Here is a 24813-nt window from a genome sequence, read left to right as displayed (position 1 = left end):
ACACAATGCCAGAAGCTCGACACACCAGTTGCAATGGAAACACTGACCGTCAGGAACCATTGTATTGTTTCATCGACAAATGAAACTTGGCAGAGCGAGTCCAAAAAAATCTAAGTCCAAGAAAAAAAATAGTTAGGGGGTATTAGGGCCCTTGAGGGAGACATGGAGCCTTAGAGGATATATCAAAGCATCTCTTGAACGGCATAGAACCTCTTCAATAAAAAAGCAGTGGGATTACTCGTGAAGGGGGTAGGAAGGCTGAACGGGTCCTCTAAATTTTGAAAAATTCTTTTTTTTGGGGGGGGGGGTCAGAGAAAATACTGGTTTAGAGGATATCTTTATTGAAAAACACCTTTTTATAAGTATCTCCATTGAGACACCATAGATCCCCCCCACAGAAAATATATTTTGCCCCTCCATACATTTTGGTGAGTTAACGCAACGGAAAAAAGTCACGTATTGCAGCTCTTTGTCAGGCTTTATTCTTATCATTAGCCAAAATCCATTTGTCTGAATGAACAAAACGTATTTTCGTTTTATTCTTTTAGTGACACTTATCCAGCTAAAATTCAAAACTCCCTATAAGTACATGTTAAATACATGAAAAGTTTTCGGCAAATGCAACGCAAACATTGTGATCTTCAGTCTTAATTTCTGCACTGAACTTAACTGCGCTCTTTACTGTGGTATCGAATGGCCAAATTTCCGATCTTATATGGGTTGTCTCGCGCTCCTATACATTCCAATATTTAGGCAAACTTCTTATGGTATTACTATAATACTTTTTCCGAACAAATTACAGCATCAGATTGATGAAAAAAGAAACCACGTAACTCAGCTTTTTAATTTCGAAATTTACAAGTCTTATCTTTCATAGAAATCTTAATCGACTTGTTTTAATATCACTGTTATCTTAAATATATTAATGAAGTATAAACAATATCTCAGGTGCCGCGCCTACCAAAGCGTAGCAGCAATTGACAATTGAGGACATGAATTACAGAGAAACACATTAGCTCATGTCTCACGGAGAAATACTTACTCGCTCTATTTAACGTTTGCTTTGGTATTAGAGATCTTAAAAAATAATTTGTTTGTTCAAGAAGCAACATGAAAATGAATACAGCGAAAATGAGCTTTATATGGATCTCTTTATCCACTAAATGTCTGTTTTGTCATCTCCAAAGGTCGGCGGAACAGTCGTATGCCTGCTATAGAGCCAGCTATACTAATAGTGACCGCCCTGTGGTGCCGACGACACACATAGTGGGTAAACAATTGGAGCTACTAGCCCATCGACGCTATTACGCACACCCACGCAATACTATAGCGCACGTGTATAGTACACTCATGTCATAAGGTTCGATTGTTACGTCATAGGGAGTGTTTTCTAAGAGACGCGGGTATATGTTACGTAATAAGAGATTGTTTGTCTATGTTAAGGATGACGTAATCTTGCGTGACTTGATGGATTTATTGTAGGTGACGCAATCTTGCGTGACAAGCTAGAGTTCAAGGGCCCGTGGGGAAGTCCCACTTGCAACTGAGAAAGAAATTCACGTGGGTGTTACATAATGACAGTGCACACGTGTGTGTTACGCAATGACGGATTACACGTAGGGGTAAAGTAATGGCGACACACAAATGAGATGTCGCGTAGTGGCAGCGCACATGAAGGTGTTACGTAATGACAGCGCACACGTGAGATGTGACACAATCTTACACGTGGGCGTTACATAATGACTGGGGGCACATGTGAGTATTACTCAATGACAGCACATACGTTGGATGTTACTCAATGACATCGTAAACGTGGGATGTTACGTAATAACGATATACACATCGGTGTTAAATAATACTTATGGAGTTTTTTTTTCTTCGAGAGTTCTTTTTCTTTCAAGGCATTCTTTTTCGTAGGGAACCTTTATATTCTAATGATTTTTGTCCCCACTAGCATTCGAAAGGGCTATTTCCATCCAATAAAATTTCGCCCTAGACAGCTGGACTAGCAACCTATTTATAATATTATGATTCAGGTAAAAGGTTCTACTAAATAACCAATTCCACACGCGACGCATTCCCATGTCCCGCTTACTAGAATGATAGAGCTATTGCTTACGTGTTTCCTATGACTCCAATAATTAAAATGCAGAGGGGAAAATCGATTACTAGAGTTTGGTTATATTTAAAGTGCACCTTCTGGCTAAGTAATGCTTTGAAAAGGGTATTATAAACCCAGGCAAAGCGATTCTTCACTTCATAGCGATATAATCTTAGCATTTTGGAGGATCCTTCTTACAGAATTTCTAGAGATGTTTTCATAGAGAATGATATAAACTTGTTCAAAAAATAGGAAAAAACTCCTTCTTAGAGAACGTTCAGAGATGTTTTCTTAGAGAATGATTTAAGTTCGCTCAAAACATGGGAAAATGGGGGCACAAGACATGGGACTTGATTCTATATTTTGTACATTTTTTCTTGGTATTATTTTCTCTCTATTCCCAGCCTATCAAACTCAATGACTGACCCTCCCCCTATCGAGAAATTTCCACGGGGGGGCTAGCAACCACTCCCGGAGGGATGCGAGTTTAATACTAGAGATAAATTTACACGAAATTAAAAGTAATTTCTGAGGGGTTTTAATTGAAATGTTACGTTTCTTTGAGCCATGGCTATGCCTATTCACGCCACTGTGACAATATATGGCTGGCCAACCCGCCCCCTAGCGAGCAACGCCAATGCCCCCTATCATCCAATTCCAACAGGTGCCTAGAAAGCGATTCCAGTGCCTAATTCCAAGCCTACTTTCCAAGGTATAGCTTTTTGGCCTTCTTTTGGTTAGACTTGTTGTTTTGCACCATGAAATGACTGAAAACGCCACTTTGCTGTTGGACAGTATTTTTGGCTAAAATAAATGTCTATGTTAAACGTTATTTTCTGGGACTAAATGCACCTTTAGAAACCAATGCATCACTGTACGACATTACTGCCTCTGAAACATGCGGCTCAGTACGAATATAGTTTTTTTGGCAATTCTAAACTAATGGAATATTATATTTCACAAAATAGCTTTTTGGCACTTTTTGCTAGAATCGTTGTTCGCACCACAAAAATGTTTGAAACGCCGATTTGCTGCGGGACAGCCTTTTTGGCCAAAATGTCAATGTTAACCGTTTATTTTGTAGAGCTATCTGCATCTTTTGAATGAATGTGCCACTGTACAGCATTACTGCCCCTCTCGCACCTGTCATCATTCCTAAGAAATTTTTAGATATTTTTTTATAAAGTGACATCCAATTATACTTCCCCCGCTTCTGAACCCGGTTACAACGGCTCCACCTTCGATTCTGCTGGCTTCCACTCCAGTTCAACCGATCCCAGTTCCTACTATGCTCCCTCCGATGCCAACTCCAAATCCAGCTCCGGTTGCGCCAGTTTCGGATTTCCCACTTCTGCCCTCCGATTCCGCAGTCTTGATCCCGTCAATTCCGCAGTGTCATTTGCCAGCCAAAGGTTACCACTGATTTCAAAAGCGAAATCGGGTTGGGGAGGAGTGTTTCTTAAGCGTCAAAAAATGTGGTTCTAATTCGTGGTGGGTCTTCAGATGAACGTAGCCAAATTTTCAAGCATCGCCACGTACAACAATAGCTATGGGTTATTGAGCGATTTCTTGATTGTTTGGATTAAACGTGTCATTTTACGTATGTTATAGGTCCTTGCGATCTTCCAAATTGGTTCATGTTGCAGTATCGAGTGATTTGCAAGCCAATACAGTAAAGGTCATATTTGATTATCAATCATCTGATCATCATCCCATAGCCTGCTCAATCTCTTTGCCATCTTTTGGTCATCATAGCACATCTCTTGGTTCTTCAGCACATATACACCGTCGAAAATACTAGTCGAAAATTGATCCAGAGCTTTTACAGTGTCGACAAATGCAGTTCTGGCTAAAATAAGCATCCATTTCTATCACCTTTTCCGGTTTTCTCAAAAAGAGAATCGAATCTTTCTAGATATGCGCTGGCGCTGAAATTTACCATCCAACGGTTGGATTGATTGTTAGGGTCCCGATGGAAATGAATGTGAGGGGTCCCGCTGGAATGGCTCACAAGGGCCTCATTGGGATTGATTTCCAGGCCCCCGGTGTAATTTGGTGTTAGGGGGCGCCGGAATCACTCGCTAGGGGGAGGGTCAGCCACATATTGTCACGGTGGCGTGAATATGCGCAGCTATGGCTCAAAGAAACGTGGCATTTCCATTAAAACCTCTCAGGAATTACTCTTAACTTGGTTTAAATTTATCTCTAATAACACCCTCCTCTCTTGGATTGGTCGCTAGGCCCCTTCGTTGGAATTGCTTGCAAGGGGGTGGGTCCGCCATTGAGTGGCACAGGCTGAGAATTGAAAGAAAATAATACTAAGAAAAATGAGCAAAATATAGAATTAAGTCAGCTGTCTTGTGCCCCCATTTTCTTAAATTTTGAGCAAACTTAGATCATTCTCTGAGAAAACATCTCTAAGCATTCTCTAAGAAGAAGTATTTTTCTATGTTTTGAACCAAGTTTATGTTACTCTCTTTGAAAACATCTCTAGAAATCCTCAGACTTTCCCTTCAAAATGCTAGGATCGTATCGCTAAGAATAGCTTGATCATTCTAGTAGGCGGGACATGGGAATTCTTCGCGTGTGGAATGGGTTATTTCGTAGAATCTATTACCTGAATCATAATATTAGAAGTAGATTACTGGTCCAGCTGTCTAGGGTGCAGTTCCATTGGATGAGAACGACCCTTTCGAATCCTAATGCGGACAAAAATCATTGGAATATAAAGGTTCCCTGGAAAAAATCGACTTGAAAGAAAAAGACATCCCAAAGAAAAAAATATCTTAAAGTATTATCTAACACCAATGCGTTTACCGTCATTACGTAACATCCCAAGTGTTCGCTCTCATTACGTAGCATCTAACGTGTGTGCTGTCATTTCGTAACACTCCCACATTTGCGCGGCCATTACACAGCACTCACATATGCCCCCCCGTCATTACGCAACACCCTTGAGTAACATTATGTCACATCCCACATTTGTGCTATCATTATGTAACATCCACGTGTGCACCGCCATTACGTAACACCCATGTGTGTCCTCCTCAGTTACAAGCAGGACTTCCCCGCGGACCTCTGCAGTCTAGCATGTCACGTGAGATTGCGTCACCTCTAATGCACTCAAGATTAAGTCATCCTCGACGTAGGTAAATTATCTCATAGTGCGTGACATGCACCTACGTCTCTTAGAATACATTCCAATGACGTAACAACTGAACCCTGTGACATAGGTGTTCCATATACGAGCGCTATAGTATTGCGCTGGTGCCCGTAAAAACGTAATAAGCTTATATTTGTACTTGAAAGGTCGTAGATTGGTGAATGGTCTATTGATAGCATTTTAGTCAAGACTAGAAACAGAGTCTTCAACTATAAAACAACCATGTGCAACTATAATTCAAGCTACTAATTTCTCTAGATTAGCTTGGTGGATGTTGATGACAAGAATGTACCTCTTCCCCTATTGAGTGCTGATCAAGCCCGGACACCCATGGCCAAAATTAGAGCTGTTGACCAGGTTTGTTTGCATGAAATCGACCAGTCCATTTAGAAAGCAGAATAACGACAAGAAATTCTGAAATCCCCAATCCCACCCCCAGGCTAATAAAGTTTCTCACCCTTTTATAGCATAAACCTTGACGAATCTAATCCATATTCTCATACATCTGTTCCCTTGCAAAGATATAAAGTTTGCCCAGAGCCCCCTAAATGTCTAACTAGGATTTAGCTGTTACCAATAATCAGCTGTTACGATAATTATCAAGGTTGATAACTATCGAGTAGCCTATTTTGGTAGGTCAAAAATAGTTCGATAGGCCTGATGCAATGAATTTAGGGACTCCCTCCCCCTATGGAAGTCAGACCAAATTCAAACCCAAAAACGAACAACATTGAAGTCAATCCTCATTTTGGGGCTTTTCAAATAAACTGATTGAGTGATTCATATACAATAAAAAAAGAGTAATAAGCAATAAAATAACCTAAATCATCTTACACCCCTTGCAAAGCTTTTTGTTCAGGAATGCAGGGAGGAAAAAAAAAGAGAAACAAAACATGAAAAAAACAATAACAAACAAAAACACTAAAAAGGAAAAATGACAAGCAGCCGCCCTCCGCTGACTAACAGCAGAAAACCATGCTAGAGGAAAGCACCACGCGCAATAAACAATACAAAATACTTTTTCAACTTTGCTCAGATTTCAACCCTTAAGGGCATTAAAAAGGGGAAAAAATGATCCAGAGGTGAAAAAAATGCTTTGCAATTCTTCTGAAGGCACAAAAAAGGATGCTTTTTTAAACCCTTACTACTTTACACCAAGTTTCGTTGCGATAAAAAAATCACATCTTCCAGACAAAATAAGAGAAGTCAACGAGGAAATTTGTGAAGACAGTGAATACAACCTAAGCGTCAGCAAAATACAATACAAAACCAGTAAAAAGAAAACAAACGTACTAAAAAAATCTCGTTAATGAAATAAAATTTTAAAACTAAAATCACCCAGTAAATTTTGAAAGTCTCATCCTCCTCACCTCATATGGCTCATCCAAAAATTCAATCATAAAAACACAAGAGAAGATAATCTGCTTATCCAATTAGGTTTTATTCACTTTGTTATTCACTGTCTTCACAAATTTCCTCGTTATCTTCTCTTGCTTTCTATGATGGAAAGGCAGTGCGGTCTCTTCAGCATTTACATATACCAGATGTCAAGATAACAAGAACTCGGGACCCCTTCTCCTTCCATAGAAGTTGGATTGCATCCAGATACCGCTCACCCTTTTGGCCATATAGGATCAGGTTCCATCCAAAAAATGCCTAAGCAATACATTAGCTCTTACTTCTAAGGTTAGGGTATAATATCACTTCCTGGTAGATGGCCTAAAGACGAAAATTTAAGAATCCCAATTCCTTATCCCCCCGAATTCACACTCGAGTCTAGAGGGATCCAGCACCTTCGTAATGCCCCGTTTATCTGCTTACCATGAAAGCTGGACTAGGACCAGCCATCCAAAAGATACACTTATAAACCAACTTCTTACTCCCCACTAAGTTGGATTGACATCTAACGACATCTGCTGGAATATCTCAAGTCACTAAAATTTACCTCGTTCCCACATACAGATTGGATCTTTTTTTCATTGTTTATTTCCCAGGGCCTCAGGTATTAAAGTGAATAACGTTATAACACAAGTCCAACAGAATCTGCTAATGAAAAAAGAAGTCACACACAGGAGTCATGCACCAGAGAAAATAAAAAAGATCGTTAGAATTTACAAAACAGTAATTGTCCTATATATCAGGGGGGGGGGGTTGTCCCCTCAGTGAGCCTCCCTTTCCCTGTTTACGATGAGGTTAGACAAGCATTCACTTTTCAGAACATTCGAATCGACAATTCTTACAGTCTAACTTAGTTCAACTTCAAAGATTCCAAAGGCATAAATATATACTTGGATAGGCCTTAGGGAAGGCAAGCAGCTTCGTCAATTCCAGGAGGGGCTGGATCCCCCCCCCAAGATTTTGAAAAAATTGTATTTCACAGAGATGCGTTTTTTGTATTATCATTGAAAAAATCAACAAAATTTCCTCTCTCCCTAGATTTTGAAAAATACCCTGCCCCCCTACATCTTCGTTATTAGACACTACTAGAGGCGAGCTCAAGAAACTAGGGCGAATGAAGATGGGTAGAACCACCCCCTGTCAAAGCAATTTGATCATAAAGTAAATTTTTAAGCATATGCCTATTGTGTCACAGCATAAGTTCTTGAAGAATTAAGAAAAAAGATCATACTTTATAGGAAAGAACGGAGCTGGAAAGGGAAAACAGCCTATCTGGTAATATAGAATAACTTCTGTTCGTTTACAACAAAGAGTATGGGCAACTTATAAGAGTGGAAACCACTTTAGTAGAAAAAAAAGACATTTTTTCAAGCTTTGTAGTTGTGTTTTTTTCTTCCCAGAACCTGAGCTCAGACACTTATTAGGCTTCTACAATAATTTTACCTTATTATTATACTGAAAAAATTCCAGGAAACACCCAGCCATAGATGGCGTTAATTTTTTTGTCAATAGTAACGTCAGTTTCTACTATTGTAAGTTACCCATGCTCTTTGGATTGGACTTTAATTTGAAAAACTGTTCTTTTTCTTTAGATAGATTTTTCTTACTTTAATTAATTATCTAATTACTAAATGGCTTCAATTTTTCAAAAAAAAAATTGTAAATTTCGAAAACTATAAAGGAACTTTTAATTTCAATTTCGCAACCTTCATACAGGAGACAAGCTAAAATTTGTATCTCTTATCACTTCCGAGCGACAAAGTTCTGATCAAGAGAAAAAAAAAATATACAAAAGCAATAGTATTGCTCTAAAACATAATAAGGAAGAAATGAGGAAACTCTGTCTCCCACGCAAACAGTGGCGAGCGGAAACAACGTGTCCAGACCTTCCAAAAACAGTGACGAGTTTTTCTTCATTTTGCAGAGAGCGGAAGAACCAAGAAGTTTAAAAAGAAGTGGAAGTGAAAACTTAGAGAGTACCAAGGACAGTAGAATTGAAGTCAGATTCTTTGGACTGGTTAAGTGGAAAATAGCCCAAGTGGGGCCCGACCGATATATTGGCCGCTTGAAAATATCAGGCTGATATAGGGGTCAGTGTCATTATAGGATATCAGCCGGTTTTACTGTTTGTCTTTTATATTCACAATTTATCCAGAAGATGGTGCCAGTTTTCCTCAGGTTATTTTTGCTTGTCCAGGCCTTGGGGCGGAGCCACCAGTGAAGTCTAACCAAAGTGAAAAGAGCAGCAGAGGTGAGTCAAATGAAGTCAAAGTATGTTTGTCGTCAATACTTGTTATTACACACTTGATGCAGCAATGCTTGAAATGTATGGTGAGTTCAAGAACGTAAAACTTCAGCCAAAACAACTAAAATGAACACAATAAATCATACATTTCTTTTGAATGAATGTTCACTTGCGTGGGTGAAAGATCCAAGAATCAATCGATTAAAACCATTGCGGCGCAGCTAATGGGGCGGAGTTCAAAGGTGCCGGCCCCACGTGCTAACACCTTGAAAAATTTACTGATTCACGTTTAAAATTTAGCTTATATGTCTACATTCACCAGCATACTGGACAATTTTGTCGACACATTCAGTAAATCTCTCCTCCGAGCTTAAAACCCTAACTGTACCCCTTTATTCAAACGAAGGAGAGTAGACACAGCAAGTTTGATTGACTGCCTGTTTGATAACATACTTGCAGCTTCCACAAGTGAGGAAGAAGAGTAAGCAGATAATAATAAAGTAATAACAATAAACAAATAATAAAGTAAGCAGATCAGCAGCTGGAAAGGTACATTAGTGAGGCTGTCATTGGGAGGAAAAAAGGCTGTCCGATAGTGGTGGCGAAATAATAACAGTTGTTTCAACTTGCGCAACTTGATCGGAAGTATCTCTGCTGTCCGTCCGCTTCTGCCCCAAGCGAAAGAGTTTTCAGTACAGTTGGGAGCATTTTTAATGGCAAACGAAGGTCTCTGAAATGAGAAAATGCTGAAAAATTGTGGTTTCAGCATTAAAACTTACCCCAGCTGGACTGGACTTACTAAGCACTGTTCAAACTAAAACTTTATTCGGTTTCACTATTTTTTTTTCTTAATATTGTCTAAATAAATTTGTTTTTTATTATTTGGAATCCACGGTAAATTATTGAGACTGTTCTTTGATGTGTAATAGACCAGAGAGAAAAGTGTGAGAGTTAATATGGGCAGAGAATGCAGGTTTTAAACTTTAGGTGAGATCTTTTCCGAAAGAGAATTCATCGGTAAGTTATATCGGTATCGCATAGGTACGTTCCCAATATATCGGTATCGGAACCCAAAAATCCATATTGGTCGGCCATAAACACAAGCATACACGTTTCTAAAGATTAGCAAAACTTGGAAGCCCAATTTTAATGAAAACGACCTCTATAAGATTACATATTATATAGTTATATAGTTTTACGCTTAGCGAGGGCCGAGTTTGAAAATAAGGAGTGTGTGCGAAAAATCAGCAAAATATGAGGGAAAAAAACAAATTATCACGGAACTCCAGGACTGCAACTTTCCTAATACGGCAAAAGACAAACACTGGCAAAATATGTCCTATGGATTAATGTGGATATTATTAAAGTATTCAATATTAAACACTTCAAATTATTAGTTAAGTGACTTACCTACAAAAATATATTTTAAGAAAGAACAATTAGTCGATCCTATTCTGTTATAATTATCCCTTTAGTTGACTATTGACATATCGATAAAATCCTTATTTTCTTGTGATTCCGACACTATCACTTTTATCAATTAAATGTTTACAAATTCCCACTAGCCTATATTTGTTCAATACCCCTATTGAACATAACAGTTGTACCACCTGATTGATTGCTGGACAATCAGATGCAGACAAACAGCGCATTACAACCGTTTGGTTGTGTTTGTTTGTAAACAAGAAAAGTTTCCGCGTGTTTCCTTTTACGGTTTAGTGTCACAACAAAGGAGAGAAATTTTCAGAATGAAATAATCTTAATAAATACTTGACACATTCAAGTGTAACAAAGACAGGTAGAAATTCCCCTTTGGCTAGCCTAGGTATGCTAGCAGTAGATACAAGATAAACAATCAGACTATCCCATGGAGGATAGATATGAAATATTACGCAATGGGAAAATCAAGACGTGATTGTAAATAATTTATTTGCTGGCTTCATAAACAACTTTGAATTTTTAAGAGCCAAAAAACATTATCAAATTTACCAGACTAGTTTCCGCATATTGTTTTCCACAGTTCGGTTCGAAACAATTGGTGAAACATTGGTGCACGAAAACTGACCTTGAATATTTTATAACAACCAAAAGAGAAATCGCAGAAAATCCAGGTTTTCAAGTAAAAATTTAATTTCCTTGGTACTTTAAAATAATTTTCAGACTTAAAAGACAAAACAGACATACAAATAGAAACACATTCCCTGCAGAAACCAAAAAGTTGGTTTTGAGTATGTGGAACCTACCACAATTAGGCAGATTTCAATGGTTTTACTAGATCTACGACAAAGATTACTTCGATAGTTTACTAGATCTAATGTAAAAATACCATATATGTTACTATTTGTTCGTAATTTTTGTACAAGCCAGTAACTTTTACCTTTTATTTTTCCATTATATCCTGTTTGTTCGTTAGTAAATCCGATAAGCCTTTTCGTCTCCGGCTAATTTTTTTTCATTGAGATAAGTGGTTTCTACTTGTCCTCAATAATATTATTTATTCAAAAGGTCAAAATAGAAGAATTTTCATACCTAAACTAAATTTAAAACGCTCTCGTGTCGAGCTTGGTTCAAATCACTTACACAATTACCAACAAGCTGTGGATAGATGCTGTCCATCAAAATTTGATTTTAAGTGGAAACTACCTCAGTTAGGCAGTTTATGACTGTTTTATCGGATCCGTGACGAATAGTTATCTCTTTAACATGAAAATACTAAATCTGTTACTATTTGCTTTCAAGTTTTTATATAAGCCTGTGACTTTTACCTTTTATTTTTCCGTTATGTCTCATTTGACCGTTAGTACCTCCGATATGTTTTTCCCTCGTGCATTAAATTCTTTTTCGTCGAGATAAGGGCTATCTACTTGTCCTCAACAATGTCATTTATGCAAAAAGTAAAAAAAAAGAATTTTCATGACGGTTTTATCGGACGATTTTTATGACGGTTTTATCGGATCCGTGACGAATAGTTATCTCTCTAACATGAAAATACTAAATCTGTTACTATTTGCTTTCAAGCTTTTATATAAGCCTGTGACTTTTACCTTTTATTTTTCCGTTATGTCTTATTTGACCGTTAGTACCTCCGATAAGTTTTTTCCTCGTGCATTAAATTCTTTTTCGTCGAGATAAGGGCTATCTACTTGTCCTCAACAATGTCATTTATGCAAAAAGTAAAAAAAAAGAATTTTCATACCTTAGCCACATTTAGAGTTCCCTCATGTCCAGCTAGGTTCAATTCCTTGACGCAATTACCAATAAGCTCTGGATAGATGCTGTCACGACTAAGTATCTTCATTAAAGATTTCATAAAAGTTATGAAACTTTTACAATCATCTTTGTCAAGGTCACAAGATGCAGCTCTATTTAGAAGCTTATATAATATGATCAATTCTTCTTTTGAGGGCTTCCCACCTGAAATGAAAACGAATCTTATAGCCATATAACTCCTAAAAATGCATTTCCAAAAACGACTTTTACTTCAATCTTTGGCAACGATCTTCACAAACACCAAAAACAAGGAGAACAATAGGGAATTTCTCAAGACAGTGGGAAACAAATTAGAATGATTCTGGTAAAGATAAGACTCCAGTTACTCGCCAAAGAGGTGTCTATCAAATACCATGCGACTGTGGCAAATTCTATGTAGGGAGAACCCACCAGAATTTCGAGAAACGCTTACAACAACATAAAGATGATATCACCAAAGCTCTGAATTCTAATATTACTTCTGTTTCTTTTGATTCTGCTTTAAGCAGCCATGTTTTGGAAACTCCTAGCCACAAAATACTTTTTGAAGAATCCGCCATTATTAGCAATGATCTAGACATAAAGCAAGTAGTTCGAGAAGCAATTGAAATAAGACTTAAGATTAATAATAATATTTCCTTAAATAGGGATTTAGGAGAATATTCACTGAATGCTCTATACACAAATTTAATTGAAAATGACCTTACGAAACATTATAAAAAACCAATAGATATTAACAAAGAACCTGTCACAAATACACCTATGAAATCAGCAGCGAAAAAAGCTAGGCTGGCATTAAAAACGTGTTTTTAAATCATTTTCTTTCATTTCAATGAATTCCCTCGTTTCATAACAATTTATTTATCAGTCCTGGTTGAACTTATCTGAGGTAAGGATGCTGGGACTGCTTTGAAAAACTGTTCATTTTAGTTTTATTGATTTTATTTTCTTGTAAGTTGTTTTTTCTTATTTGTATTGCTGAGGACCGCCCTTGGACATAGGGCCGAAATATTCATTCTTATTTGTTTCCCACTGTCTTGAGAAATTTCCTATTGTTGTGCTGCAATAGTAACACTTTGGTTTTGTCCCGTTTTTTTTTTTTTTTTTTTTTTTTTTTTTTTCCTATGCCGCCGATCTCAGCTTATTCCTGGAAACTGGTAAGGGTCTGACCTGTGCGGTTTTTTACGGAAAGTGTGGACCTCAAGCCGGATTGTTGAATACGACATTACATTTTGGAAATCTCCGCAGAACTCTTGCCTGGGGCCAAAAAGGACGGTTTTTGCTTGTCCACGAGCCAGAGCCTATGGTGTGCGAAGGGAAGTGGAGTTATATAGCCTACGTCAGAGAGGAGTATCTGAAGTTGTGCAGCCAATCTTTCGTTTCATCAAACCATGTTTCTGCCTTCGAGTGGAAAGCTCCGTTCTAGCAGGCAAGCAGGAAGACACCACTTTCAAATTGAAGACGGACTAAAATCTATAAGTGTTAAATATATGCGGCAGTTACTGGGCCCCACGGCCAATATATCTCGTTTGAGTGACAAACTGAAAAATTTCCAGAAGCAAAAATGTGGCATTTTTCCACGGGTCCGAGAGTGCCATCTATTGTTTCTACCCATTTCTGTTCGTGATTTCAGATCAGATGTGCATAAGAAACTTTAAAAGTTCTCCCATTTCTAAAGAAATTGGAGCTTATCCTTTGCTCCTTTCTAAATGGTGACGTTAGAAAGTTGGCCTACGACAAAAAAAGCTCTTGATGAGCTGATCAAAGTACATGACATCCATTTTTTGGTGCAAAAATTCCTTCATGAGGTATACCAGTTTGAAAGTTTCAAGGTGTTGACAACTTCAGTAGTAAGGTACACACTGAAACGAAATCTAGGCCGATACAAATTGTGAGACATATAGAGGACTTGTAAGCAACAGTCGGCTAATAGGTAATAATCACCTGGCAATGAGGGGTTAGCAACTTTTGCTAGTTGGTGTATCTATTATTTGTTTCCAGAGTATTTGATGGTAAAACCAATTTGGGTTCAGTGGTAAGACATGTAGGGGACTTGTAAGTAATAATCTGCTATTAGGCTACAGTCAACTTCAGCGATGAGGGGTTTGCAACTATGCTAGTTGGTGTACCCATTTATTTGTTTCCGGTGAACTTGATGACCACACTCAAGAATTACACTATGTAAAACTCGAAAACAAACCTAGAGCCGGTTTTTCATCAGTCTGTATTAAGAGACAATTAGCTTACGTTCAGTGAAAAACAAGTGGCGGGTGACAGAATATATAAGACATATAATTTGGGCTGTATATTTGTACATTAGGGAGTGGGGATAAAGTATTTGGACAACATAAGTTTAGAAAACAATTCTTACTTCATAATAGGCAGAATGCAGACCCGCTATACTTTACCCCCACCCCCGCTAATGTGCAAATATATAGCCCAAACTTATCTCTAAAGTATTATATTTTCATTATGTTTTGGTATATTCCATTAGGATTAACATAACTTCACTTCTTGAGTGGGATCGCTATAACAAGAAAATACCCAAAAATTGAAAAACGCGTTAAAAAAACTGACTCGTGATACGGAACTGACATTTGTAGCTGATTCAGGAATGGTAACCATTATCTCGATTAGTCTTAGGAGTAAAAAAAAAACTGTTTCTTAAACAGTTTGGTCCGATGTACTTTTAGCTGAAGCCAATTGCATGCAACACGACCATGTTCAGTAACGTTAGATTAGTCCGATGTACTTTTAGCTGAAGCCAGTTGCATGTTTAACACGAACATGTTCAGTAGCATTAGATTAGTCCGATGTACTTTTAGCTGAAGTCAGTTACATGCAACACGAACATGTTCAGTAACGTCAGATTGGTCCGATGTACTTTTAGCTGAAGTCAGTTGCATGCAACACGAACATGTTCAGTAACGTTAGATTGGTCCGATGTACTTTAAGCTGAAGCCAGTTGCATGCAACACGAACATGTTCAGTAACTCTTCGCTCCCGTTAGATCGAATAAACAACAATAATGTTGTTTTTTTTCCTCTTTCTTATATTTTTTTACAGCACTGAGGACGACTTGGCGGAGATCCTTGTCAAAATATTTGCTTGATTTTCATCTACATATTTTGCTACTGGCTGAAAAAATCCTTGTTTTTTCACCTATTTGATTTTTCTCTCTTCATTTGTTATTTCCTTTCTTGTTTTCATAATGAACGTTATTTCGGAAACAAATTTATGGGTAAGTCGAAAACCGGCCTGAAACCCCCTAAAAAACAGTGTTAGATCGTACAAGAAAAGTACATTTATACATTTAGATTGTACGAGTCATACATTTAGATCGTACAGAAAAGCACATTAAATCACCAATTGGAATCGCAATGGCCAAAAAACATATACAAGAAACTTGCAGTCATCTGGCTTAAACAAAAAGGAAAATCACCTTTTTGCTATGATAGCACTTGCAAATTCTCTTCCTTTATTTATTTTTCATACATAAAGCCTGTTTTAAGAAGAAAAACGAGTTACAATTATAACAGACGAAGTCACACTATTAGTTTACAATAATTTTTTTATACAATAAAAGTCAAGGATAAAAAGCACAATGATAAGATTGCAAAACCATTGAATTTTTTTATGGAAGAAATCAGTTTTATACTCAATTTTGAGTTGAGCATCGCAACAAATTCAGTTTGATATTCAAACTGCGTTTTATGTTGCAAAGTAATTATGCTTATACAGGTCTGCCCCCACCCCAGAACTGAGTTTGCCCTGAAATTTAGTTTTTTCAAAAATCTTGTCAAAATTAACATAAGCCAGTATAATTCAAGCATGAACAGAAACGGATCAGTTTTCTTCAGTATATATTTACTTTTATAGTACTATAAAGTACCTTTACAGTACTTTTATGGTATGGCTTATTTTTCAGTTTTTACTGTCATTTTCACTTGATTCGGGAAAATTGGCTCAAATTTAGCCACCCTCCCCAGGATTTTGACAAAATTACCCCACCGATGTCCTAGCAACCGATTGAAGATTTGGTGGGCAACTGTCAAAAACGACTTCAATACCATTGGTGGATTTCTAAGATTTGGCAGAAAGTGGGAGAGCTACTGGCTCCGGTTTGCTGAAGAGCTGGAGCAAGACCGTGACAAATGGGGGTATGATTCTTCAGAGTCTTCTAGATACCGAGCGAGGCATTCATGTCTGGTCCCGCAGCAAGTACAAAGTACATGCTGCGGGGCCAGCAATTTGATGCTGAAATCAAATTTTCTTCTTTATATTTCTTCTAAGTGAAAAGTTTGAAATTCATTAAAAGTATAAAGTGTTTTAAAACACTTTAATGGCAAAAGATTGAATTTTTTTTTTTATTTATTCCAAAGATATAACTAATTTTAGAACGCTTTAGGGTTTTTTTAGGAGTTGAAATTCAGGAAGAGTAAACTATAAATTTTACGAAGAAAAACATAGAAATCCCACTGAAAACCGATGAAAACGTTGACAGGTTTTAATTGGAAACTCTGGAAAAAGTTCGACAATTTAAAAATATAATTTTTTGTTGAAAACATTCGTAGGCTGATACTATACATTTCGATCTATCAAAACTGTACCTATGTTGCAAATAAAGATAAAAAGTTTCTCCAATTAGGAATTTCCTGAAAATTTTCTATGCATTTAAAATAAAATCCAAACCACCAGTTATACCTGGAAACATAATTATATCTCTGTTATATACTTAAGATACTACCGTTCAGAAACTCCTAGCTTTACCAAGAAATTTGCTTTCAAGCAAACACAAGTTGAAATACTTACAGGACACCTCTGAATATGCAATTTCAAGCGATGACAGCAAAAATGAGCCATACAGGGAGTTGTCTTCAACAAAGTCTGTCAGCACTTTATTAAAGAAGCGTATTCTGAAACTTTCAGATGATGCAACTACTTCAAGATCTATTGTAGAAATGATCAACCTATAAAGCTGATTCCATAGCTCTCTTAAAGCTGATTTCTTCAACAGTAAAACACTAATATCTTCCTAAAAAAAAATAGAAAAACTTGAAAGAAGTAAAAAATTGAGCAAACTAATAATTACATGACAATACTAAAAATGACGGACAAAAGCATGCATTTCTCTACACAAACAGCTCGGGATCTTCAATATATACTAGAAAGAAAACGGGTTTCATTGTGAACTCTGCTGCGCTTCCTTGGCTGCTGGGCTTCCACAAAACTCCCTTTGAAAGGAATCAGGGAGCCAACCAGAGGAGACAAAACTACGGCTCGAACGCAAGCGCTCCAGATTTGATTGAGGTGCACTCGAAATTGCAAAAACAGATTTTTTGACCCGTCTCCAATGTACTGCAACGGAAATCCTCAGTATTGAAAAAGTAACTAGGCTTCAGGGAAATTCTATCGATAATAACTGGATAGAATAAAGAAAAAACAGAATTACCGCTTCCATAGCTGGTGCTGTTTGTAAAAGACGGGTGAAGACTATATGTTCATTAGTTCGGCAGCTGCTGTATCTCAGAAGCCACCAGACAAAGGCAAAGAAAACGGGTTGCATTGTGAACTCTACTGGGCTTTTCATTCACAAGGGATATGGGTTTCTAGGGACCAGTCCAGACGGGATAGCAATTTTTCCATCGGGTGAGAAGGCTCTTTTGGAAATAAAGTTCCCTTTGACGGCAAAAGGACGATAGAACAGTGGATAACTTCAAAAATACCTGTCTTGAAAAGAAAGGTAATAGTGAAATAAAGCTAAAAAGAACACATGGCTATTATTACCAAACTCGGATGCAATTGGAGTGTTGTGACAATGATTTTGTATGCTTTGTACGTACTTTTGTAGTACGTACGTAAGAAAGTTTTATTCTTTATCGGTACGACAAATAATTGACAAATATGAACATGTCTCTTGTCTGAGAAATCTGGATATAGGCTGATCAGCTTGCAAATACAGCCGAGTACATAGCTCTAGGACCACTTGGATTGGACCTCTAGGACAATTACATGATAATATTAAAAAATGATAGGCATCATTCCAGGGGTGAGAGGAGAAATACCCATGCCTGACTTTTAAGCAACAGTTGCAAATCAAAGACAGTTTTTCCAAGTTTATACTGTTGTCTCTTTTTGTTTTTAAACAGTGACAACTTAATGCTTAATTTAAGGCTTTATATTTGCTTGTATTGCTTGCTATCAGATTTTATTTTCTGTTAAATTGTCTCAAACACCAAAAACAAGAAGAACAATAGGGAATTTCTCAAGATAGTGGGAAACAAAATTAGAATGTGAGGAATCTTGAGAATCTTAAAGGATCTTGAGAAATTCCCTATTGTTCTTCTTGTTTTTGGTGTTTGTGATGGAAAGGCGATGTGATCTTCGTCGCTATTAAATTGTCTACTTTAGGTTTTATGTTCTCTGTGCAAAATTTGGTGTTATTTTTGTGCTTTTCTACTATTTTTAATACAACAACGAAAATAAAAATCATCATTTCATAGGCAAGGTTCAGTTCTATTCATCTACCGAATCAAATTTTGGATATTTGCTATACACAATTTTTTAGATTAAAAATACAATACAAATTGGTAGAAAATCGTTAAATAAAGGAGAATTTTCTTGTTTTCTCCAAGAGAGTCTACATAATATTACAATTTTGACTGAGAACCAAATGAGCCCAACAGAGCTTCTTGTCCATTTGGTGCAAGTTAAAGCTACAGGCTTGTCACACAAAAAAAATTCTTTCGTGTAGAGCATATACCTTAAGGATTAATAACCACCATAAAAAAGAAGAAAATTTTTACAAGTTAGCCAAAGGAAAAAATATATGTTTTCTAATCCGCAGTTCTTACAGCCGAAGGAGTTTCGTACCAGTCTTAATTTTCCCATAATCTCCCCCCCCCCATCTTTTTTACAGCCATGCACAAATGAGAACTAAGGGGCATAATATAATCATGTCAGCACAACGTTTCTTTGATAAACCATGTCCTAAAAGTGCCCCTTTTTTAGTTGAATGAAAACATAATTATATCTCTGTTTGGGTCATTCCATGTCAAATCACCCAGTAAATAATTAATTTGACACCCACCTCTTTAGATTTTGATGAAATTTGGCACAATTATTGCATTTGCTATCCTATTGATAAATACCAAATTTTAGTCTCTATCTCTTATAGTTTTTTTCTACAAATTTTTTAATTTTCTTAGTTTAACGCAATTTTATGCCTCGGATTTCACGTTTTGCAATGTAACTTGTAGCTTAAAAAATTAACATCTTGAAGATTATTTGAGATAGTACCATGAAAGTTTGCATAATATTTAATTAATATATTCAAAATTAAGAAAAAATACGTTCACTAACCTATCTCAACTCCAAAAAATAATAAAAATATTATTGTCAGATTTTTTTTTATTTGTAAACCATTGTTGGGATTTACTAAAATTGCAATATCTCAGGTCTCAGACCTGGTAAGGTGTACATATTTTTTTTTACATACTCCTAGATACATAGGCTAACAGATAAACAAAAAAGATATATGGCTTTTTCACATGTTTGACTGATATTCAACATTATTTATGAGTAACAAAATTACAGACCAACTAAAAGAATATACCATTTGAAACATTTGGTTTGAAAGTAAATTAAAGTTTAATTTTAACTTTTATTGTATTAAGTTGGTATCAGAATAAAAATACTCAATTAAACAAGGTACTCAAGTCACTTTCAATTTAAAAGTATTTACAAACCTTTATGAAGACAAATTGTAAATTATTTACTACTGATCATGTTTGTATCAACTATGAAGTGTTTAAAATTTTATATATCCACATATTTTTATAATTATTTCTAACATCAATTAATTTATGATACAGCAAGGGGTGATTGTGTAGATAGAGCAGGGGTGAAGGACTCAGTGATTGTGTAAAACTAAGTGAATAGGCTAGTTACAGGTTGTACCTGTAATTTTCTTCTTGGACTTTAAAATGGGTAAGCAGAAATCAAAATGACAAATCCTCAAGCTTGTAGCATTGGACTATTTAAAAAATGAGGCTGTTTTCAGACAACTTCTACACCTTCCAAAAAATTACAATCTGTATCAGAATTAACCAAGGAAGAAAAAGAATTAATTTAACTTAGATATGGAATCGATTTAATTGAATTTAAAAATGTTTGTTCCCACCACAACTACTACTTTCTCAATGTTGAAAAATATCAAACAGTATGCATAGATCCATTAGAAAACACAAAAAGCCAATAAAAAAGTCACTAAGAAGTGTATCTTTAACTTTTTCAGAATAATTGTGTGAAAAAAACATTTTTATTAAACCTGGACAAAAGATATTCCCTTCATATCGAGTTATGTGAAGAAAAAACTAAAATCACTGAAAATGAATCTGATGACGAACTAATGATTGAATTGGATTCATTTGAATCCAGAAATGTCTCCCTTTCACAAACAAATGCAAAGATGATTTGGGTTTAACTCCAATTAAACTTCATAATTTGTTATCACATAGTAAGGGATCGTATTACAAAAGAAAAGTTGAAAAAGTAACAAAAGAAGTAAAGAAAAAAAAAAATCTCCAAAGCTCTAGATTATGACATTGAAATGTCAGAAGACGAAAAAGAAGACAAAAGAAATTTTTATCAAAAAAGCAGAAGATTTTGATAAGCTCGTAGGCCTTTTAAAAGAAAAACTTATGTCTGTTGGGAGATCCTAAAAAGTCCTGATTCTGACTTTGGTGCCAGAATCTTGGAGCCAGAAAAAAGTTGCTACAGAATTTCAGGTGACCGAATATATGGTAAAACAAGCAAGAAAACTTAAACGAGAGAAAGGTATCCTAGCTATCCCTGACCCTAAAAAAGGTAACACACTCTCCGAAAACACAGTTAAACTTGTGACAGACTTTTACCAAAGTGATGAGAATTCAAGAGTTTTACCTGGAGCAAAAGATAAAGTGAGCATTAAAAAAAAATATTTATATGCAAAAAAGGGTTATTCTCAGTAATTTGAGAGAGCTTTACTCTTGTTTTAAATGGGAATGCCCCGACTTGAAAATAGGATTCTCGAAATTTTGCAGTATAAGACCAAAGTGGTGTGTCCTTGCTGGGTCAGCAGGTACACTATGTGTATGCAGCATACACCAGAATGTGAAATTGTTACTAGATGCTGTAAAAATTGAAGAAAGTTACAAAATGTTGGTTTGTAATGTTGAAAACAGTGAGTGTATGCTAAGCCATTGTGACAACTGTCCGTCTGATGATGCCCTGATTGAATAATTAACTGCAAAATTGAGCAAAGATTATAATTTAGAAGAAGAAATAATTATAAGCCAATGGGTTAATACTGACAGGACAGAAATGGTTAAGCAATCAATCACCGTTGAAGGCTTTATTTCTTTACTGAGCAAATCTGTAGAAAACCTAATCCCACATTCATATATTACAAAATCACAGTCTAAAACTTTCAAAAAACTGAAAGAAGATCCGCCTTTGAATACAGCAATTGTAGTAATGGATTTCAGTGAAAATTATTCTTACACCATTCAAAATGAAATCCAAAGTTATGACTGGAACAGAGGTGGATGCACAATTCATCCAGTTGGACTTTCGAGAAAAAGGATGATAAAGTTTTAATTTCCAACCATTGTTTCATAAGTGATGATTTACAACATGACACTTGTTTTGTGAATTACGTACAAAAAGAAATTTCGAAATGGCTAAAAGAAAATCATCCCGAAATAAACCAAGTTAATTATTTCCCTGACGGCTGTGCTGGTCAATACAAAAATAGAAATAGTTTCAAAAACCTAACAAACCATCATGAAGACTTTGGAATGAAAGCCGAACATCCATTCTTTGCAACAAGCCACGGGAAATCAATATGTGATGGCTTGGGAGGAACTGTTAAGAGAATTTTGAGAAAAGCCAGCCTTCAACTTTCAGACGAAAATCAAATCAAGACAGCAACTGCAGTTTATGACTTCTGTAAAGTCAACATTGAAAAAATTAACTTTCACTTTATTGACAAAAAATGCTGAAGCTTTCAGATTGGAGTTAGTGTCACGATTTTTAACCACCAAGACTATTCCCGGTACCAGAAGTTTCCATTATTTCAAACCATTAAATACAAATGAAACTAAATAATTCAGTTTCCCGCATTTGAAAAGTCCCAGCGTTGCCATCAAAATGAAGAAAAAAAATATTTTAATTTAAAGAAAATAGATGTTGACGATGAAGGATAAATTTTGGGTTATTCACATAATTAAAAATATATTACTTCTGATAGGATAATTTATCTTAAACTTTTGATTTCTACTATTTACTTTCATTTTGGAAAAAGAGGTTTTTATAAATGGTTGTCCGTCTCTAATATTGTTTCGTGGTAATCATAAACCACGTGGTGTTTCGTGGCAATCATAAATCACTAAAAAAGTTATGAGTCAGTCAATTTTTATTTTTGGAGTACAGAATGGAAGAGGAAGTTAGTTTGAAATGTACCCTCTGCAACTGCCCAAGATTACTTTACTTACTGAAAAAAGGAAGAATGAAAAATATAATTATATTTTCCTCTCTTCTCTCTGTGAGTAAGTGATTATTATTTTTTTTTCTTCTCTGAGTAAGTGGCTCGTTCATTTCCCCCTTTTTTACAGGCCAAAGAGCCTTTGGGGAAATAGTAAAATGTAATATTGTATGTGTGTTTCGTGATGAATAAATCTTATCTTATCTTATCTAATGTTTTCTTTTGATTCTGCTATGAATTGGGTCTGCATTCAACCATCTTTAAACGATTATTTGGCTGCAAACTACGATGGAAATTGGTACTTTGGACTCGTTAAAACTGTGTTTCATGAAGAAGAAGAAGCTGAAATTCTTTTTCTTCACCCTCCAGGACCTGCTGCCAGCTTTTACTGGCCTCAAAGAGGAGACTTGTGCATAATACTTTTGGAGCACATTAACAGTACAGTTGATGCACCGCAATCAAGTAGCACTGGCAGAACGTGCTACTTCAAAAAAGAGTATATCAGAAAAACAGAAGAGTGTTGGATGAAGTGGGAAAAGTATAACAAGCAGAATTAATAATTGCTGTAAAAGATATTGATTCTTAGACTTCAGTTTTTATTTTATTTCACATTTAGTAAACCGAAAATTAATAATTTCTTAATAATATTCTACTTTTTGGAATATTAACTAAACATGTGAAAAAGCAATACATCTTTTTTATTTATCTGTTAGCCTACGTATCTAGGAGTATGTGAAAAAAAATATGAACACTCTACCAGGTCTTAGACCTGAGATATTGCAATTTTAGTAAATCCCGACAACGGTTTAAAAATAAAAAAAAATCTTATTACAATATTTTTATTATTTTTTGGAGTTGAGATAGGTTAGTTAATGTAATTTTTCTTTATTTTAAATATATTAATTAAATATTATGTAAGGTTTCATCGTGATATCTCAAATAATTTTCAAGCTATTAATTTTTTAAGCTACAAGTTACATTGCAAGACGCGAAATCCGAGGCCTAAGATCGCGTTAAATTAAGAAAATTAAAAAAATTGTAGAAAAAAAACTATAAGAGATAGAGAAATAAAATTTGGTATTTACCAATAGGATAGCAAATGCAACACTTCCGCCAAGTTTCATCAAAATCTAAAGAGGTGGGTGTCATGACCTGGTTGACATGGAATGACCCGTTTACAACTTTAAATCTATCAGATGTATTGATTGCATAAAACTGTTTGTTTGATTTCTTATCAAGACAATCTTTTGTATTTTTTTCCTTGGTATTTTTTGCTAGTTCCTGAATAATACGGGAAAGGGCTAAGCCATCGAGCATACACAGACAACATCACCGCTTTCAAAGCTAGAAAAACTATTTTTTCCTTATCAAGAATATTATAAAAGTAAAGTATAAATTCTACTAAGACAAACATAGATATCCCAGTAAAAACTGGTGAAAACGTAACACGTTTCAACTGGAAACTCTGGAAAAAGTTAGGCTATCTAAAAATAGAATTTCTTTGGAAAACTTTTGTAGGCTGATACTATACATTTTAATCTATCAAATAATAATAAAGATAAAATATTCCTCACAATTAAGAATTTCCTGGAAATTTAAGAAGTATTAAAAAAAAAGTCCAAACTACTAGTTACACCTGGAAACAGCAAGAACTTCCTCCTAATCAAGTATAAAGCGTCTTAAAACACTTGAATGGAAAAAGATATATTTTCTTTTATTTATTCCAAAGATACAACTAATTTTAGAAAGCTTTAGGGTTTTTTTCTAGGAGTTGAAATTCATGTAAAGTTCATATCTTTGAGCAAATTTTTTTTTATTTTTTACCCTCCTCCCTTCACAATACTATTGGTTTACTACCCTTTACTTCGAAATTAAGCAGTTTTTTTTAGATAGGGAGGTATATTTTGACAAGTTTGGTATGGTATATTTCTTCTGGGATTTTGTTTAGTCTGATTTGACTACTGTCAAGCATGAAAATAAGCAGAAAACTTACTTTATGAACTTAAATTGTCTTAAACAGTGGAAATATTGACCAAATATGCACAGCATGATTTTGAAGATGTTGAAACAATCATAGGTACACGTATCTCCAGCTTTTCGATGAAGAGGGGGGAGATGCAGTGTTTTAACAG

General features: G+C 35.7%; 1 protein-coding gene across 1 annotated transcript in view; it reads right to left on the bottom strand.

Moving 5' to 3' along the window:
• LOC136042381 (telomere-associated protein RIF1-like) overlaps window positions 1-24813 on the bottom strand; it is a gene marked incomplete in the record, with an annotated part of 125733 nt that overhangs the window by 77954 nt on the left and 22966 nt on the right. The window contains 2 exon segments of the mRNA XM_065727361.1: window positions 12104-12321; window positions 16969-17191. Of these exon segments, the coding sequence (XP_065583433.1) occupies window positions 12104-12321; window positions 16969-17191 (441 nt within the window).

The sequence above is a fragment of the Artemia franciscana genome, unplaced genomic scaffold, assembly GCF_032884065.1.
Source record: "Artemia franciscana unplaced genomic scaffold, ASM3288406v1 Scaffold_1206, whole genome shotgun sequence".
NCBI classification, from domain to species: Eukaryota; Metazoa; Arthropoda; class Branchiopoda; order Anostraca; family Artemiidae; genus Artemia; species Artemia franciscana.
The sequence above is the reverse complement of the archived record's forward strand: the minus strand, read 5'-3'. Positions and strand labels throughout refer to the sequence as shown.